Below are 21338 nucleotides of genomic sequence, written 5' to 3'. Positions count from 1 at the left end.
ACACATTAAATCTCTATGCCTTTATATTAATATATATTTTTTTAAGTATGCGACATTTGATTTGTTAGTTTTTGGAGAAATAAAAAAAAAAAATTCTGATAACGATGATTATATTTTGATACGTTAATAAAGCTGAGATTGAATGACATTGTATGTTGAAGATGAAAAAAAAAAACTTTGGAGAATCCGGGTATCGATCCCGGTACCTCTCACATGCTAAGCGAGCGCTCTACCACTTGAGCTAATCCCCCACCTTGAAATCGTTGAGTTAATAATTGTACATAAAGGTTGCATTCGTTGCGTAGACTTTTCTCGAGGGTACTTGTTTTTTTAATGTTGTAAATTGCGTATATTTGGGAATAATAGCATACAAAATTCTATTCGACTATGCAAAAAAAGGTAGGTTTACATTCGTTCATCTAAACGCTTTCAGGTGTTTGCGTTTTTGTTTTTAATATTCTTCCGTTGCGGTATTAACGTCAGTGTTGTAAGACTAGTTTAAGCATGTGACTTATTGACCAGTTGGTGGCGCTATGCTTGAATGTCTGCAGTGCAGTGCCGCAGCTGGTGAAATGACGAGTTTCTCTGCGAATGTCTGCATTTTCGCTGCATTTCTGTCAAATATTTTTTCAAAAGAAGTGTTGAAGTGGATACTTAGCATATTCCTCACTTTTTGTGGGTTGTTGCAATTGTCTTACTTGATGGCGACTTCAGATAAACCCGAGAGCAGAACAGCAGGTGAGGTGAACTGAATTTGCCACCCTGTACGGTGCGGTGAATGCCGGGCACATTTTTCAATTTTGCAAGGCCTTTAACCCCTTTATTTAATTTTATGTGGAAGATTCCCATATCTAGCCTTCACTTGTGCTAGTGTGAGACTGGTCTGAAAATTTCCTAGTGTTTTCTCAGTAAATACTTCAATATTTGCCCTGCTAAATTTGACTTTTTAGGACATAGGCCTATTAATTTCTGAGGAAAAAATTCCGTACTTTTTTTCAATTAATTTTCAAGTGCCAAAAGTTGTATCCTTTATGGTTATTCCCTCCACTTCCCTCCTCTACTCTCACCTTCTCCTTTCCTTATTCCTATTTATTAATCAGTCACTTACTTCATCGAGATTCGAACCTCAGACTCTAGCTTGAAACACGAGACTCTTAACCGCTACTCCTAGAACTATGAGGCTCCACGTAGTAGAGGGGAGCCTCATAAGTCATAGTTCTAGGAGTACTTAACCGCTAGGCCGCGCACGATTGCTGTTGCAATAATAAATCTTTGGACGTATTTGAAGTAGCCATTGAAATAAACTAAATATTCATGAGAAAATAAATATTCATAATGACGTATTGCACTATCATTGGCCGGCTCATGCGACGTCATGGTTGTCGATGTCATGCGATGACATGCGTCATGCGTACCGCTGTCTGTCAGCCACTTCAATCAGTTTTGACCGGCTGCTTCAACTTAGTTCTGCACGACGTGTGCATCCAAAAGGGGCTCTAAAAACACATTTTGCCTAATTTTTTTTCGCATTAACACAGCTTCCTGAATTCCTCTTGGGTGAAATCACAAGGTGAGGTGAAAATTGATGTGTTTAGCGGCAGGTAAAGTTGTGTCCCAGTATGGAATTTTTCCCATTTCGGATAGTGGTAGTGACTGAGTGATAGGTCATTGAGTCTGAAGTCATGGAGCTGAAGCGAAGGGAAAAATGGAAAAAATGTTGCAACCCGACACCACTTTTCTCTTCATATTGTACGGATATATCATATACATGTAGGGTAAATATTGTACGGTTATATCATCTATACATGTAGGGTAAGTAGCGGGTATTTAATTTGACTGGATGAGAATTGGACCGCCCGTTACTCTTATTGCTCAATAAAATGCGTCCCAGGTAGCATGTTGTCATAAGAAACCGTACACATGATTAGGTTCCTGCCCTCGCTTGTCCAAATTTTCGGACTAGCATTGGTAATAAACTGTGCATTACCTTTAACTTTAAGTTGATACCATATTTGAGTTGGTGAGGATTGCAGTTTTGAAGATTTCATAAAGTTTCCATTTTTCAGCCGTGTCCACATCCTCGTGGAATTGCTCATATGAGTTTACATTTTTGTGTTTTTTGCAGGTCATGTGATGCTGATGGACCAATCAGGGTTTGCCTATGGCGGAATCCTCAACGAGTTGTCTCCAACTATGAACATTAATGACTCCGGCGTTGCCCAAGTGATCAAGGTATGATATTACAAGTACTGGTAACTGTGAATCAAACTTTCAGGCCTCAAAACATCCACTGCACCACTGAACTACATCCAAGTGTTTTCTGTGACTGAACCAGACCAGCACTCCAGTGGCTTACCAAACCACCCTACTCATAAAAATATTAACAAACCACGTCCAACTTGTGAACGTGTCATGTTCATCCAGATTAAACTGTTTTATTCCCCTGCATTTACAACTGATGTACAACTGACTACAGTGAACTAGAACTTTCTTTTTTACTTCAAGTACATGTACCCGTACTTGACTGTAAGCTTTTGAAAAACATTTGTATACCCCTGTTACTTTTAACTGCAAGGGTTGTTTATCTTGGTTTCACTATGGTGGATCAAAGGAGGTGGTTTAGGTGGCACCCCCCCCCCCCCCCCCCCGCCCACACACCCCGCCCTGTTAAGAAAAACCAAAATGGTCTCCTTAAAGACTTTACAGCTACTAACCCTGTTGTCTAGAAGATTGTTATGCGTAATCTGACTTTATGCAGACCTTTTTACATTTCCTGAAGTTTGTAGCAGATGGGCAAACAAAAAATGTTGTCCGTTGATGCATTTATGTCAATAACCATAACCGTCCCAGGAATCAGGACTTTGCTGAATCATTCGAAATGTTCCACTCTGTAGTAAACTTGTTGTTTGTCTTTTTTTACGTGAAACTTGCAAAAGACATCAACCCCCATGAAATTACTGGTAGCAATGGCTGGGCTGTATCGATGCATTTCTCAGTTCTACAGCATAACATCCTCTGAAACATGGTGGGTTGTGAAAGATTAACCCTAACCACCCCCAACCCTTCAAAATCCAACTGCATGCCTTGATTGATTCTGTTGAAGTGAGGACTGCACTAGTAAACTGATTACGCTTTACATGGGGTCAGGCATACCACATTAATCAGAGCCCAACAGTGGAAGTTGAGTTGCAATATGGTGTTGGATTTTGCAAGAGTGAGGCAAGGATCCTAGTATCACTCAACGGGGTTAGGGTTAATTTTTAGGGCATAAAAAAACACCATTGAATTCCAGCACATTGCTTGGATTGGAAGGATTTGTGCAAGGTTCCAAGTGCAAAATTCCACGGGAGTTGTGATTCATGTGATTTTGTCGTGATTTTGCCTTATTTTTATCCAGTTTGCAATACAGCACGCCGAAAGGAACCACCCTGATACAGTCCCACAGAATGCAGAAGGAAAAGCTCTGGAGCCGTCAGTGTCTGATCTCAAAAAGTTGGTTAGTTGTAAATATTCGCAATATCAAAGAAAGCATCTTATATCCAATTATTATATTTAACAGAAAATTTGGAATGTTAGAAATCATTTTAATGAATTCTGCTCCAAACTAAATGGATGACCAGCATACCATTTTTGGCATAAGAGTGTCATAGGTAAAGTTGGTTCTGTTTTGTTTTGCAGGCTTGAAGAAGTTCATTGTTTTTCTCTTTATAAGTACTGCGAAAGAACATGTTTTAATGCTCATTGAATTATAACAGTACTTCTTAAGTTAAATAATAGGCAGCAGTTTGTGAAAATGCACTTCATAATCAGTTGGACTGTCTTAACATCATTCAGAAGGCAGTTCGGAGTTTAAAGGGTTCATGCAATGATTTTTTCTTAGGAACACATTTTGTACAACTTTGTATGAAAACTATTTGACATCCCTTTTTTGTTAATTTTATTGGAAAGTGCACTTCTTTAAACATTTAAAAATTGTCCATGCTTTTCCATACAACTGAGGGTGCTGTTGCTGTGATGTCATTTCAGGGAGAAACTGTTCAGTTTTGGGGTTTTCTGTTGAAGTTCTGAACCCAAAAATTTGCTCATTGAAAACATTTGTGAGAAAGGGGTTGCACATTGGCTGACTGCCATGTACTGACACAACAACGAATCACCAAAGAAATTCATGACAGCAAAATATCCAACATTCTGGCATCTTTCTTGTGCTGAAATAGCTTTAACATTGACGTTTCAGCCCTGAATGACATCACAGTTTTGCTCATGAATATGGAAATTTCCATTAGCATAAACACCAAAAGACACCTCAATACCCTTTTAAATGGCAACATGAAAATTGAAACTAACTTTGACTGGGACACTAAGGTGCATTTTCAAGAATTGCATGAAAAAAAACCTAATTCATGCAGATATTTTCAGATTGTAAAGCACCACCTTGTGCTGTGCTCAAAATGATTGATTCTTCAGTTGTTTTTGCTTTACACTGGTTGGTTTTGCATCTTTTCTGTATAGAAACTCCAAGCCACCAAAGATGGTAAGACCCAGCATAGTTTGATAGAGAGCACATTCGTCGATGCCACCAAACAGCAGTTTCAACGCAGGAGAGTCATCTACGGCATAACCTATTCATTCTGTCTGACATGGACCGGTGTTGCAAACCCACACCGGCACACTTTTGTGGTTTCGTTAGACAGACAGAGAAACATGTACGTGTTTGAACACACTTTTGTCCGGGAGGGCCACCCTGCGTCAAGAAGTAACTCGGACCAATCCGCTATAGCAACCGATGAGCCGACGACCAGCAGCCAATCAGAATGCATACAAGGTGGTGATATCATAGCCCCTGACCAATCAGAGTGCGAGTCACGCACCGGGAGCATTTGGAGTAACAAAAGGAAAACAGAGGCCGGGGAAAGTACAGACGTCAATCGGCCTGGCGAGACAGACACGAAGAAGGCAAAACTCGGGGAGCATTTTAGCATTGTCACCCAAAATATATGGAATTTCAACGGAATATCTCCAGGCGGTACTTCCGCGGACAAGAACGAGGCCTACATTCAGAGGGTGGCTCATTTAGGAGATCTGATAGCAAACACTAAGGCCGACATCATCGGGTTTCAAGAAGTCAGATTTGACGTGAATGGGGGCGGCCACCTTGGACCGTGCCAAGTGCAACAACTAGCCAACCACTTGCCACAGTACCAGGTAAGTTGTTTCTGACAATCTGGTGTTGAATGATCAGTGGGCACTGTGTAGAGACTGTGAGATTGGCCTGGAGTGGCCAACTCTTGTCAGTCCACAAAGAATGCACCATGCTAATGCACTGCTAAATGCAACAGACTGCTTTGTTGCAATTAGCAGGGTAACTGTTCATAGTGCCAAGGCTAGTACAACAGAGTATGCTGTTGCATTTTGTTACAGTTAGCACAGCACTTTTTCATTTTGTTGCAATATGCAGGGTAACTGTTCACAGTGCCAATTCAAGGCCAGTACAACAGAGTACACTGCTAAATGCAACAGACTGCTTTGTTGCAATTAGCAGGGTAACTGTTCATAGTGCAAAGGCTAGTACAACAGATTATGCTGTTGCATTTTGTTGCAGTTAGCACAGCACTTTTTCATTTTGTTGCAATATGCAGGGTAACTGTTCACAGTGCCAATTCAAGGCCAGTACAATAGAGTACACTGTTTACATTTTGTTGCAGTTAGCAGAGTACTTTTTCATTCTGTTGCAATTAGCAGGGTAACTGTTCATAGTGCCAAGGCTATTACAGCAGAGTACGCTGTTGCATTTTGTTGCAGTTAGCAGGGCACTTTTTCATTTTGTTGCAAATTGCATGGTAACTGTTCACAGTGCCAAGGCTAGTACAACAGAGTACACTGTTGCATTTTGTTGCAGTTAGCAGGGTACTTTTTCATTTTGTTGCAAGTTGCAGGGTAACTGTTCACAGTGCAAAGGCTAGTACAACAGAGTACACTGTTGCATTTGCAGTTAGCAGGGTACTTTTTTAATTGTGTTGCAATTTGCATGGTAACTGTTCACAGTGCCAAGGCTAGTACAACAGAGTAAACTGTTGCATTTTGTCGCAGTTAGCAGGGTTCTGTTCTGTTTCATTGCAACAAGGCTTCACCTCGCCCGCTACGCAGGGGGAGGCAGCTTCCCCGCCTGTCAATCGCTTCGCAGTTCAGAGGCAGCTTTCCCTTTTATCACATGCTTTGCGGTCAAGCGGCAGCAAAAAAAGAAATTGTAACTGTCTACATTAATGCGAGAAATAAAAGAGACTGAGCTGTTGCAGAAGTTCTCAGTTGCGAGCGCGCAGGCAGGTTCCACACACTTGCGCAACACAGTGTATGCATCTTTGCAGTCAAGGGCAAAACCCAATATTGAATTAACATCACCCCGATGCAAATTCCATCTTATGTACAGTCTGGACCAATAAAATTACAGGATCCAAGCACACCATACAACAAATAGAGTTAACACATGATAGAAAGCATTCTAGGGAGGAGTTTATCACATCACAATCAATATCAGAGAACTTTTTAATCTGAGCAATTTTTAATCACTTTAAAGTGACATGTACATGCAAGGCATTAATGATTTACAATGTATGGGTGCTTCAAACTGTAAGTTAGGCTAAAAAAACAAATAGTTCTGATTCTGGTTACCCTACCTACCCTATTTTGACATCCCCTACCCTAATTTTGTTTGGGGGGGGGAAATGAGGGATAAAACCAAAAACCATCAATTACTACAAATTACCCTTGACTACACACAGATACCTCATATGACCATACAAAAAAAAAATTGCCAACAAAAGAAATTCCCCACCTACATACCCTATTTTCAAATGGCATGTAATCGGAAGCAGAACTATTTGGGGGGGGGGGGCCTTACATGTACATGTATGAATGGATTATAGAGGGGTGTTTCAGCCAGTTTAACTCAGTTCTTCTCTGAATTCCCAGTTTGTGTACCAGCCAGCCGTCAACTACGTTCCAGACAGCTTCGACAGAGCTGAAGAAGGCCTGGCTATCTTTTCCTTGCATCCCATCCTGTCACATGACTTCATACTCCTCAGTAGGTAAATAAAAAAAAAATGAATGAATAAATGAATAAAAAAATAAGTAACATTGTACATGTACATATGTGCACCTTCTTTTTTGTTTGGTTACTTTTTTATACAACATTTTACAAAGATCAAAAAACAAAACTACCAAATTATTATAAAGCACCTTAAGTACTTGACTACATGTGCATGAAATTTGTAAGTGAATGACAGTCTCAAGCATTCTTTAAAATAATGGCACTTGGTGTGCTGTCATTTCTCCTCATTGTCTCCTCTCTACAGGTTTCGTCAGGCTTTTGGGCTACAGTGCCTAGGGCACTTTCGAGGAATCCTTGGTTCATTACCAGAAATAAATAAAATAAAATATGTAGATAAAAAGTTTAAAAAGCAGAATTTTTGTATGGTCTTTTTTTCTTAAGTACTGCCCCCAATATGCACTGTTACACTGACAGAATTATTTAAAGTTTTGTGCTCATGGATGCTGGAGAAACCAAGAAAAAAATGTCGTTTTTGAAGTCTGGTTTCCTGACCCCATATACATAACAGAGCAATTTATAGATGTCAGGGAATTGTCAGGTCAGGGAACCAGACTAGCTGGCTTGCACCCCTTCACTGAAGTGTAAAGTTTGCAATCAAAATGTTGAGTAACTAAATTTGGTAAGTTTGGGGCAGTATTTATAAAACAAAGTCAGTTTTTTTCCCAGTGATGATTAACTAGACATGACTGAAGGGAATAATAAAAACAAGTAGGCCCCCTATCGTATTTTATGCTTGTTACACACATTTTTGTGGTGGTTTTGTTGTTTATGTCAGAGATATGAACGATGATGATGACAAGCAACACCAACGAGTCTGCCTACATGCTGAAATCGAAACGCCCTCTAATGGCAGAGTAAGTACCAACACCCATACCACATACGTGTCATACACGCGGACGGTCTAGCCAGACGGAATTGTGGGGTGATAGCATTGTGTTCCCATTATCCCTTTTTCTAAAGATTCTCTTCTGGGGTGATGTTTTTCTATTGTGAAAATAGTGGGGTGATGTGTCCTGAAAGGAACATCACCCCACAAGGGGAGTATGGTCAGAACGGCTTTGCAGTTGGGCTACATACAAAATGATGTTATTTGGAAAGAGCATTTAAAAATAGGACATAAACGTCCACACAGCTACAGTATCCTTTCAAAATGGCTGTTTTTATGTTATTCTTGTGAGAACTAATTTCGGGGGTCAAAATTGTGACTCTCAAAAATCGAGCTGTTTGGGCGCCAGACATGAATCCTACTGAGTACAGCCTGTCTCAAACAAACTCGATTTTTGTGTTCTGCAGTAAGCAAATGAGATGAGCAAAAAGTATTGGAAAGCCTGGTCTTTTTTCTTTAATGTGATGCTCAAAAGGCCTTACTTACTTTAATATTGAAAAAAAAAATTGTTTTCGATTGTACCATTTTTTTTGAGACAGGCTGTATATTCCACCAGTGCATTGCTTTCTGCAGATGTACGCTGGTTAACAAACATTGATTGACATCCCTTGGCGATGTCAGTGGATGATTAATGCGTACATTATGAGACTGCGTTTTCATTATTACTGATTATTGATCAAGACTTCTTGTAATGGAATTATAATGAAGAACCTCCATCTCATGGCTAAATAACAACCCCACCTCCCCCTCCCAGACTCGTTTGTCACGGTTTTTAATATTGGTCTCGGTGCTTATGTGTAGTTTCCTCTTTAAATGACCAGCTTTTCCCATTAACCTGCCAGTATTAATGAGAAGTTGATGATGTCTTGATTGATTGCTTTGTACACCGCCCGCGATATTCGTTGCCGAGTTTTCTACTTACGGGCTGTGTTAGTGTTAAATGGGCACTACACATGTAGCTGTGTCCCCTTTTTAGTTAGAAGAAAAAGAAAAAGTAGCATCTTTGGCTGCCAAGAATACCTCCAAGATACATGTAGATAATCCTTAAAGAGGTTGTGGAATGCTGGAAGACATTTCTGTCATTTTTGGGGTATATGTAGCCTAAGGTGTGATGAAATAAAAACGACTATTGTTTCTGTCATGAAATGAGTACAAAGGGTACTTTTGAGAGCTATTTTTCAGGTCCTGTTTCGACCCAAACGTGCAATTTGTGTAAAGTCGTCGTTGCGGGCAGCAAACAAAACACAGTAAATCGTGACGTAATAAACAGGACTCGTTTATGCTACTCTGCATCAGGAGTCCTGTTTATTACGTCACGATTTACTGTGTTTTGTTTGCTGCCCGCAACGACGACTTTTACACTAATTGCACGTTCGGGTCGAAACAGGCATGACAGGACTTGAAAAACAGCTCTCAAAAGTACCTTTTGTATTCATTTTATGACAGAAACAATAGTCGTTTTTATTTTATCACACCCTAGGCTACATATATCCGAAAAATGACGGAAATGTCTTCGAGCATTCCACAACCTCTTTAAACATGCACACACACTAACCTAAACATGACGTAAACAATTGAAAAGGACCAGTGGGTTTGCTGCCACCGAGCGTCTCAACCGTCTCCGTTAAAACTCAAATTCTAAATAATAATTAAAACCATACGCAGAAGAATACTCTATGCAGTACATTTACAGTGCTTAATTCGAATATGTTTTTGAGGGAGTGCAATTTTCATAACATTAACCCTTACCCTACTTGACCCTCCAATGCATGCCAATTGTGCCTCAAGAAAATCTCCTATGTTTTTTGCATGGCCCTCCAATATCTGCCATGTCATTTCAAGGGTAACTGGACAGGCACTCCAATACATGCCACAGAGAACAATGAGAGTCCTCTGATAACAAAGTGAGTGCCCCCAGCTGGTCAGTATCAGGCACCCTCCAGGGCCTCCAACTCCTGCCAATTGGAGCCTTCACTGTTAAGACTTGTTATCTGCCAAATAACTGCAGCTGGAGGGCATTGGCATAACCAACTGACATGCAGTAAACTACCCTCAGAGAGTAAGGGTTAAAGTCTATGTACATATTCTGATAGTTCGCTGGAGTGAGTCCAAATGACAATCATTCTTACATGGTCTACTGTAAAGCTGATAACCCAACTTTTCTGACATACAATAGATCAGTCCTTTGTAAATGAACCACCTAAAAGCCTGTTTCATCTTCCAATTGTTCATCAAATTGGATCATTTCTTACAGAGTCTCCTGTAGATTCTGTAAAGCACTTGGCGGTGTTCATACTGCATGTAGGCCAGACACAAAGTTCCCAAGAACATTTGGAGGGCTATCGCAATTTGAAAGGTGACAAACAGAAGATTGTAGAGCACATATTTTTTTGGGTCCTTGCTAAAATTTGCAATGTGCAAGATAACAAATTGGGCAACTAAAAACGCTGTCAAGGTGCAGAAGTGTACCAGGAAATAGTGAGTCCTTTTGTGTTGTGGTCGAGGCCCGTTGTCTGTGGAGGGCAATGGCTTTCTGTTTGGACGATGCGGCTCTGGTTGTTCTTGGTCATTTGGCCTGGCCAGCTGCTGCTGCTGTCGTTGCAGTTGTTCTTCTTTTCGCTGAGGATGCGTTTGCCATTGCTCTTCTTGCTTATCTAGCTGTTGATTGTCTTGCCATTCCATTCGCTGTTGACGCTGCTGCTGTTGGTCTTCCTGTTTTGGTAGCTGCTGTTGCTGCTTCTGAGCCCGTTGTTGCTGTTGAGGTTGCAGCTGTCCTTTCTGAACGTCATTGTCACTGCATGTGGCGTGATGAAGGTTTGCCTGGGCTGAATCGTTGTTGACAGACACAATTTCTCCCTTGCTACTGTCAGGACTGCTGCTTTGCTTGGCACCATACTGATGCGTTTGTTGTTGCTGCTGCTGTTGCTGCTGCTGGTTGCTGGGAATTTTCCTTAAATGCACCGTCATCTTCCTGAAGTCATGAATTTTCCGCTGGTGCTGCCTTACAATGTGCAGCAATGCGGCTATCAAAATGATGATTGCTACAATTGTGGGAATGGCAACAACATCCATGAAAATGACCACGAGGAATTGAAATTTTTTTAATGCCACGGGCTGATCTTCCAAGACCAGTGTCTGCTGTGGGAAGGTCACTTTCAAGAAGAGAAACTCGAGGGCACCAATAATAAGAGATAGAATCCAGCTGACGATGATGATGCTGGCGCACTGCTTTCCCGTCACCAGACGGATGTAGCGCATCGGACGAGAGACCTTGAAGTACCGATCGGCCAGGATGATGACTGAGCTGAAACAGTAGGCAGAATATATTGCCTGGCTTGCAGAGTAGAGGACAAAGGTTGTGTTGGCGTCGTACAGATGCATGTGAGCATGGTGAGTTAAGTTGTAACTTCCCGCAATCAGGTTAGCCGCAGCCATGAGCATCTCTGAGGCACACAGGTTGCCTAGGAAGTAGTTTGAAAAGCTGTGCAGTCTGCGGTTAAGTGCAACGGAAAAGACGATAAATAAATATATTGGGAAGGTCACCGAGCCGAGAGTGACATTGGCTATTTGTGACGAGAAGAGAATCTGGTTCAGTGTGTCAGCAGAGGTGTTGTTGGTATTCATGGTTATTCTCTGGCTGTTTCTTAGGTGGACCTTCAAAAAAAAATGCAAAGGAATATCTAATGTTTGCAGCACAGTTTTGCTGGCAGTAGAACCCTGCACAACCTGAACCAGTCCACTTTCTATGGCTTGTCTGTCAGGGTTTTTTTAGTTGAAGATGCCACAAGTCAGTTTTCTTCAAGTACTCAACTCCCGTGTTTTGGGTGCAGCTGCTGGCCATCCACGTTCAAGCACTCTGTCCAGGAGTTGTTCACAAGCCTTGCTTTTTTAACCACCTCTTCATCAGCTTGATGTCACTGGAAATGCGGTGCTGTTGTTTAAGTGGCAGAGTGATCCACCAATCGGTGGTAGTTTTGGATCATTTTGAAAACCCTTGACATTTGTTGCTGTACATGTACACGGCATTCTGTCCAAAGATGATTACAACAGTCAACTTTGTAAGCTGAGTCCATATTACTCTGCCGCTGTCTTTGTGTTTCTTAATTGCATCCATGACAAGTCACAGAACTCATATTGCTTTCATTAATCAAGTTTTTAGTCTCTGTCAGGGTTATTTGCTGTACACTCTAAAGCCCCAGCAGCCAATTTCACGAAACCTGAGGTGATGGCACAACTCCGCTTGCGCAACAATTTATTGCGTATTAAAGCTGCACAACTTTCACGCTGCGCAACACGTCACTTATGACACATTTCACAAAAGTCTGATATTGCATAAGTCCATGACTTGCACAATATGTTATGGCATAACTTGCGCAATCATTTTAGGTGGCGTACTGGGTAAGTTGTGGCGTAGCGACTCAAAATGACCTATTTTACCCGCAAATCGAGATCATCATAGAACCTGTTATTGCACAACTTATCAAGGTTGATAAAGACCGCTTTGTGTTTGAAGTCAATGAATTTCTTCATTATTTTACTAGTGGCAGAATTTTTTAGAGTGGTGGCATGAATCCGAAGAAAGTTTGACATACCGGTAATAAGGAATGGGCGTGCGCAAGTGTTGACATGACGCAGACACGCACGCAGTTGCTTGGTTCAGTGCGTGACATTGCATACATGTAGCTGTAATCTTCTGAATGAGAACGTGTCCCAGATGCTGATTTCAGGCGCAATTCAAAACATGACTCTGCAACTTTTGAATAAAAATTGAGATCCTAGAATATTGTTTTCTCGGAATATACAGCATTCACTGGGCTAAAACTTCATCAGGTTAGTTGTTAAGCGCCCTTCTTTACATTTTGAGCACTTTTGTTGCTTCAAACGAAACAAATGCACAAATGACAAATGATACACTGTTTTTGGAGGGGATGCAATTTTCATAAGATTAAATATTATCTTTTGTACAACACCTGAATAAATCCCCGTCATCTGATTGGTGGATCGTTGATCACATGTCATTGAATTATTCATACTAACCACCCACGGCGCGCGCGCAGCACACAGTTCAATGGAAGTTCTATTGCACGGTGAATAGAACTTCCATTGCACGGTGTCACTGCTGCTGGTAGTGGGGCTGTTTTAAAGAGGTTGTGGAATGCTCGAAGACATTTCCGTCATTTTTTGGGTATATGTAACCTAAGGTGTGATGAAATAAAAACGACTATTGTTTCTGTCATGAAATGAGTACAAAGGGTACTTTTGAGAGCTATTTTTCAGGTCCTGTTTCGACCCGAACGTGCAATTTGTGTAAAAGTCGTCGTTGCGGGCAGCAAACAAAACACAGTAAATCGTGACGTAATAAACGGGACTCGTTTATGCTACTCTGCATCGGGAGTCCTGTTTATTACGTCACGATTTACTGTGTTTTGTTTGCTGCCCGCAACGACGACTTTTACACACACTGCACGTTCGGGTCGAAACAGGCATGACAGGACTTGAAAAACAGCTCTCCAAAGTACCTTTTGTACTCATTATATGACAGAAACAATAGTCGTTTTTACTTCATCACACCTTAGGCTACATATACCCGAAAAATGACGGAAATGTCTTCGAGCATTCCACATCCTCTTTAAATCGAGATAAATTGAATATGATTGTTCTCAACCTGTTGAACAGTTTGCATTAATAAAATATGATGAACTTGTCGAACTTTTAAACAGTTTTTAACCTGAATAAATTGGCTATTAAAAGTCAACCAATCAGATGACAAGGATTTATTCAGGTGTTATATAAAACAAATAATGAATGTTTCACGTTCGTTCAATGGAAAGAATAATTTCATTCGGTGACAAATGAAATGTTCCATTCCACTCGGCTTCGCCTCGAGGAATGGAACATTTCATCTGTCACCGAATGAAATTATTCTTACCATTGCACACGCAAACATTCTTTATTTGTATACTATCTTACACTGTGATACATATGTAGTTCACTGAGTGAGTCCAGAACTCCAGATGATGACAATTCTTAGCATTAACCCTCCTATGCACTCTGTGCAAAGTTGTCCTTTCAGTCAAAATCAGTCAAGTGACTATTTTTAACAGTTAAGAGCTCCCAGCCTTCCGGTACATAAAGCAGAATTGACTGGCTGCGACTGTTTTATGTAACTTCATACAGCTATGCTTTGACCGTATGTACCATGTACATGTACGTGTAGGTGATTGATGAAGCCTTGGCCTGCTTTTGTCGGTTGACTGAATTTGACTAGTCACAGTGCTTGCTTGAAATATGATCTGACTGTTGGTGACTATCCTGTGTAAAAGCCAGAGCAGGGAACGGGATTGATTTTTTGACTGTCTGTGACTGTTCAGACAGCAGGAGGGTTTAAGATATATAATTCTTACATTGTCTACCATAAAGCTGATAACCCAACAGCTGTTTGTACATGTACATGAAACGCCTGAAGCCTGTTTCATCTTCCAATTGTTCATCAAATTGGATCATTTCTTACAGAGTCTCTTGTAGATTCTGTAAAGCACTTGGCGGTGTTCATACTGCATGTAGGTCAGACACAAAGTTCCCAAGAACATTTGGAGGGCTATCACAATTCGAAAGGTGGCATTCAGAAGATTGTAGAGCACAGATTCGTTTGGGTCCTTGCTAAAATTTAAAATGTTCAAGATAACAAATTGGGCAACTAAAAACGCTGTCAAGGTGCAGAAGTGTACCAAGAAGTAGCGAGTCTTTTTGTGCTGTGGTCGAGGTCCGTTGTCTGTGGGGTGCGACGGCTTTCTGTTTGGTCGATGCTGCTCTGGTTGTTCTTGGTCATTTGGTCTGGTCAACTGCTGCTGTCGTTGCAGTTGTTCTTCTTTTCGCTGAGGTTGCATTTGCTGTTGTCCTTGCTTATCTAGCTGTAGATTGTCTTGCCATTCCATTCGCTGTTGTATCTGCTGCTGTTCTTCTTCCCGTTTTGGTTGCTGCTGTTGCTGCTGCTGAGCCTGTTGTTGGTATTGAGGTTGCAGCTGTCCTTTCTGATTATCATTGTCACTGCATGTGGTGTGATGAGGGTTTGCCTGGGCTGAATCACTGTTCACAGACACAATTTCTCCCTTGCTACTGTCAGGACTGCTGCTTTGCTTGGCACCATGCTGCTGCTTTTGTTGTTGTTGCTGCTGCTGTTGCTGCTGCTGTTGCTGGTTGCTGGGAATTTTCCTTAAATGTACCGTCATGTTCCTGAAGTCACGAATTTTCCGCTGGTGCTGCCTTACAATGTGCAGCAATGCGGCTATCAAAATGATGATTGCTACAATTGTGGGAACGGAAACAACATCGATGAAAATGACCTCAAGGTTGTGCAATTTTTTGCGCAGGGCCTGATCTTCCAAGACCAGGGTCTCCTGTGGGAAAGTCACTTTCAAGAAGAGAAACTCAAGGGCGCCAATAATGAGAGATAGAGTCCAGCTGATGACGATGATGCTGGCGCACTGCTTTCCCGTCACCAGACGGATGTAGCGCATCGGCCGAGAGACCTTGAAGTACCGATCGGCCAGGATGATGACTGAGCTGAAACAGTAGGCAGAATATATCGTCAGATCTGCAAAGTCAAGGACAAAGGTTGTATTGGCGCTGTACGCATATGGGTAAGTGTGAGTCAAGTTGTAACTTCCCACAATCAGGCTACCCGCAGCCATGAGCATCTCCGAGGCACACAGGTTGCCTAGGAAGTAGTTTGAAAAGCTGTGCAGTCTGCTGTTAAGTGCAATGGAAAAGACGATAAATAAATATATTGGGAAGGTCACCGAGCCGAGAACGATAGTGGCAATTCGTGACGGGAAGAGAATCTGGTTCAGTGTGTCAACAGAGCTTTCAGTGGTATTCATGGTTATTCTCTGGCTGTTTCTTAGGTGGACCTTAAAAAAACCCAAAATTTCAAGCAATATTCAGTGTTTGCAACACAGTTTTGCTGGCAGTAGAACCCTGCACAACCTGAACCAGTCCACTTTCTATGGATTGTCTATCAGGGTTTTTAGTTGAAGATGCCACAAGTCGTTTTCTTTTTCAAGTTCTCAACTCCCAATTTTGGTGCAGCTGCTGGCCATCCACGTACAAGCACTCTGTCTGGGCTTTGTTCACAAGCCTCGCTTATATAACCATCAGCTTGATGTCACTGGAAATGCGGCGCCGTTGTGTAATTGGCAGAGTGATCCACCAGTCTGTCATAGGTTTGGATCATTTTGGAAACATTAAACACTTGACATTCATGATGATGACAACAGTAAACTTAGCAAGCGGAGTCCTTATATTTACTCTGTCTCTGTCTTTGTGTTTCTTAATTGCATCCATGACAAGTCACAGAACTCATATTGCTTTCATTAATCAAGTTTTTAGTCTCTGTCAGGGTTATTTACTGTACAATAGGCCCCTGGGTTTACATGTACCTGTACATCGGCTATTGTAAATTATGTTGAAATCCTGACTGTACATTTACCAGTACATGTACATGTGTACATGTAGTTTCATCAGAATAGATTCATGTACTTACATATGTACAATGTAGGTCTAACAGTCTCTAACCTATGGGTTCTTGTACACTGTATTTGAAACTCAATAAAAGTGCTGTGCATTTGGAACCGGGTACCCAACTACTTGACCGCTGATGTCAAGAACCAGTTTAAGACTATGGAATCGAGTACCCGTGACCAACTTAACATATTCCCTTGTAACTTAGTAACTTCTCAGACAATGAAAGAGAATAGTCTTGAATGTCATTTGTGGAGAGTTTCTAAATTGAAACCCAGTCTACATGAAAAAGCAGAACGGATTCACATTCACGATGCTTGCGAAAATGCACTCTACACCGTAAAGTTACATGTATCGGTATTGAGCTGACTGTACACAACTTACATTAATCTTGTTGTATTGACGCACCAATGTGTATCATCATGTAGACCTTTCAGAACAATCTGTACAGCAACTTCCGGGATTAAATTTTGGGGTTGGCTTTCTTTAAAGAGTACCCATGTACCTGTTTATTTTTTTTTGAATCGGTTATCCCATTCCCTTACTACCATGACTACCCGTAAATGCACACCTCAACTCAATAATAATTCCTCTCATATCATGGCCACTGTCTCCTTGTTTACACAACACTGAACATTTTTTTTTGTCACCAAAAAGTTTTCTTTCATTTTTGTTGTCTTGTCCGCAGATTCCTGTTTTTCTGACCCACCTATCTCTGAGCGAGGCAGCCAGGGAGAGGAGCGTAGTGGAGATCTGTTTTTGTGTTATTTTTGCGAAAACTACTTATCGGGGGTCAAAATTGTGACTCTCAAAAATCGAGCTGTTTGGGCGCTAGACATGAATCCTACTAAGCATATTCCACCAGTGCATCGTTGAACTGCAGACGTGCGCTGGTTAACAAACATTGATTGACATCCCTTGGCGATGTCAGTGGATGATTAATGCATGTGTTATGAGACTGCGTTTTCATTATTACTGATTATTGATCAAGACTACTCGTAATGGAGTTATAATGAAGAACCTCCATCTTGTGGCTAAATAACAACCCCCCCTCCCCCCCCCCCCCCCCCCCGACTCGTTTGTCATGGTTTTTAATATTGGTCTCGGTGCTTATGTGTACTCTCCTCTTTAAAGGAAAAGCTTTTCCCATTAACCTGCCAGTATTAATGGGAAGTTGATGATGTCTTGATTGATTGCTTTGTACACCGCCCGCGATATTTGTTGCCGAGTTTTCTACTTAGGGGCTGTGTTAGTGTTAGATGGGCACTACACATGTAGCTGTGTCCCCTTTTAAGTTCAAAAAAAAAGAAAAAGAAAAAAGTAGCATCCAAGATACATGTAGATAATGTTTAAAAAAAAATATATACAAATGTAGGTAAAGTAACCACTTGCCGTTGGGATTATATTTTGGCTGAAAAAGGCAAGATACATGTGTATCGGCCAAATTTTACAAGTTAAGTCAAACGTCACAAACAACGACTCTATTAAACAAACCCAGACGAGGACGGCATTGCACAAATCTACTGGGCACAATACTTGCTGACGAGACAACTCCATTGCCTACGGCAACTTGCCCATGACAAGACCAAGTGGCCGAAGACCAATGTGAAGGACTGATTGCAGCTGCGGGATGTCAAATCCAACTACCGCAGCTGCACTACACATATACATGTACATGTATATTAAACATGCAAACACTTGCTTAAACATGATGTAAACAATTGAAAAGGACCGGTGGGTTTGCTGTTACCAAACCTCTCAACCGTCTCCATTAAAACTTAAATTCTATGCTGAAACATGCTAAGGTGCCCTCTGGTCGACCTTGCAAAGACACAGAACAGTCGGCGGTTGACTTATCAGTATCAAACTGTGCCTGAGCTAGGACTGCCAGGACATGGGCGTCGCCAGGATGGGCAAGATGAGAGGGGGGCATTTGCCCTCCCCCCCCCCCCCCCCCCGAAAAGCAACATGAACAAAAAAGAGCAAAAAGAAGGAGAAAAAAAGCTGTCATATTGCTGTTAATTTCATGCATATTTAACAACATGGGCATCCGCAGGGGTGTTAATGGGGGTGAAGTTGGCACCTTTTTTTTTTCCTCACCCTAAAAAAAAGAAGATAAATTGGGAATACGCTAGAGAAAGAACAAAGATTTTTTTGAAATAATGTGCTTTGCCCCCTCTAAAAAAAAACCTGGAGACGCCCATGCATCGTGAACAAACTATTAGCCGATTTGTTTGTGAGTGTACGATAACTGCAAGGATATTAAGGCGATGGGCATTAGTTGGCGCTCAAAGAAATAAACAGTCGCGAGAGTAGAAAAATATCAACTTCTGCAACATGCTCCCGACAGGCGGGAATCTGTCGCAGTCGTGTAGCAAATCAGCGTGTGGCGAAAACGGCTGAATAAACAGCTGGTGTGGCCGTGGAACGTCGTTTGATTGTAATCAAGAAGCTTTTACTATTATTAAAGAAGACACATGACTGGCTATGCCATGGAATCGTCGTTGTGTCGTGGGTGACAAGAGCGTGGTTGCGATCATTTTGTGTCAAGATGCCGCTTGATCCACGAGAATCACACAATTTCTCAGTTTTTTTACCTGAGCATTATTTTTCTGCTTGATGCCGACAGTTCCGTCGCGGGGCAAGCAAATCGCGGGTCGACCTGAGGCCGGCTCAAGACATTTCTACATTCAAGATGCATGTACAAGTAGCATGAAACATAATTAAAACCATACGTACAAGAATATTTTGTGCAGTACATTTATAGTGCTTAATGTTTTTGAGGGGGTGCAATTTTCATAACATTAAAGTGTATGTACATGTATTCTGATAATTTGCTGGAGTGAGTCCAAATGACAACCATTCTTACATGGTCTACTGTAAAGCTTATAACCCAACTTTTCTGACATACAGTAGATCAGTCCTTTGTAAATGAACCACCTAAAAGCCTGTTTCATCTTCCAATTTTTCATCTAATTGGATCATTTCTTACAGAGTCTCTTGTAGATTCTGTAAAGCACTTGGCGGTGTTCATACTGCATGTAGGCCAGACACAAAGTTCCCAAGAACATTTGGAGTGCTATCGCAATCTGAAAGGTGACATACAGAAGATTGTAGAGCACATATTTTTTTGGGTCTTTGCTAAAATTTGAAATGTGCAAGATAACAAATTGGGCAACTAAAAATGCTGTCAAGGTGCAGAAGTGTACCAGGAAGTAGCGAGTCCTTTTGTGTTGTGGTCGAGGCCCGTTGTCTGTGGCGGGCAATGGCTTTCTGTTTGGGAGATGCTGCTCTGGTTTTTCTTGGTCATTCTGCCTGGCCAGCTGCTGCTGCTGTCGTTGCAGTTGGTGTTCTTTTCGCTCAGGTTGCATTTGCTGTTGTCCTTCTTGCTTATCTAGCTGTTGATTGTCTTGCCATTCCATTCGCTGTTGAATCTGCTGCTGTTCTTCTTCCTGTTTTTGTTGCTGCTGTCGCAGCTGCTGTTGCTGCTGCTGTTGCTGCTGCTGAGCATGTTGTTGCTGAGCCTGTTGTTGGTGTTGAGGTTGCAGCTGTCCTTTCTGATCGTCATTGTCACTGCATGCGGCGTGATGAGGGTTTGCCTGGACTGAATCACTGTTGACAGACACAATTTCTTCCTTGCTACTGTCAGGACTGCTGCTTTGCATGGCACCATGCTGCTGCCTTTGTTGTTGCTGCTGCTGTTGGTGGTTGCTGGGAATTTTCTTTAAATGCACCGTCATCTTCCTGAAGTCACGAATTTTCCGCTGGTGCTGCCTTACAATGTGCAGCAATGCGGCTATCAAAATGATGATTGCTACAATTGTGGGAATGGCAACAACGTCGATGAAAATGACCACAAGGAATTGGAATTTTGTTAATGCTTGGGCCTGAGCTTCAAAGACCAGTGTCTCCTGTGGGAAAGTCACTTTGAATAAGAGAAACTCGACGGTGCCAAAAATAAGAGATAGAGTCCAGCCGACGATGATGATGCTGGCGCACTGCTTTCCTGTCGCCAGATGGATGTAGCGCATCGGCCGAGAGACCTTGAGGAACCGATCGGCCAGGATGATGACTGAGCTGAAACAGTAGGCAGAATATATCACCTGGCTTGCAGAGTAGAGGACAAAGGTTGTGTTGGCGTTGTACAGATGCGTGTGAGCATGGTGAGTCAAGTTGTAACTTCCCGCAATCAGGTTAGCCGCAGCCATGAGCATCTCCGAGGCACACAGGTTGCCTAGGAAGTAGTTTGAGAAGCTGTGCAGTCTGCTGTTTAGTGCAATGGAAAACATGATAAATAAATATATTGGGAAGGTCACCGAGCCGAGAGTGACATTGGCTATTTGTGACGAGAAGAGAATCTGGTTCAGTGTGTCAGCAGAGGTGTTGTTGGTATTCATGGTTATTCCCTGGCTGTTACTTAGGTGGACCTTCAAAAAAAAATGCAAAGGAATATCTAATGTTTGCAGCACAGTTTTGCTGGCAGTAGAACCCTGCACAACCTGAACCAGTCCACTTTCTATGGCTTGTCTGTCACGTTTGTTTTGGTTGAAGATGCCACAAGTCAGTTTTCTTCAAGTACTCAACTCCCGTGTTTTTGGTGCAGCTGCTGGCCATCCACGTACAAGCACTCTGTCCAGGATTTGTTCACAAGCCTTGCTTTTTTAACCACCTCTTCATCAGCTTGATTTCACTGGAAATGCGGTGCTGTTGTTTAAGTGGCAGAGTGATCCACCAATCGGTGGTAGTTTGGGATCATTTTGAAAACCCTTGACATTTCTTGCTGTACATGTACACGGCATTCTGTCCAAAGATGATGGAAACAGTCAA

General features: G+C 41.8%; 1 protein-coding gene and 1 non-coding gene across 2 annotated transcripts in view; one reads left to right on the top strand and one right to left on the bottom strand.

Moving 5' to 3' along the window:
* Window positions 1–178: 178 nt before the first annotated feature.
* Trnaa-agc lies at window positions 179–251 on the bottom strand. The gene has a single exon. It is a non-coding gene; the product is annotated as a tRNA-Ala (tRNA).
* A 276-nt stretch (window positions 252–527) lies between these two features.
* The window catches only part of LOC119739884, a 29601-nt gene continuing 8790 nt past the window's right edge, over window positions 528–21338 (top strand). The window contains exons 1-6 of the mRNA XM_038215006.1: window positions 528–738; window positions 2126–2232; window positions 3398–3496; window positions 4510–5202; window positions 6967–7082; window positions 7881–7959. Of these exons, the coding sequence (XP_038070934.1) occupies window positions 534–738; window positions 2126–2232; window positions 3398–3496; window positions 4510–5202; window positions 6967–7082; window positions 7881–7959 (1299 nt within the window). The 5' untranslated portion in view covers window positions 528–533. The remainder of the gene's footprint in view (window positions 739–2125; window positions 2233–3397; window positions 3497–4509; window positions 5203–6966; window positions 7083–7880; window positions 7960–21338) is intronic.

Source organism: Patiria miniata, unplaced genomic scaffold, assembly GCF_015706575.1.
Source record: "Patiria miniata isolate m_02_andy unplaced genomic scaffold, ASM1570657v1 HiC_scaffold_4, whole genome shotgun sequence".
Lineage (NCBI taxonomy): Eukaryota > Metazoa > Echinodermata > Asteroidea > Valvatida > Asterinidae > Patiria > Patiria miniata.
The sequence above is the reverse complement of the archived record's forward strand: the minus strand, read 5'-3'. Positions and strand labels throughout refer to the sequence as shown.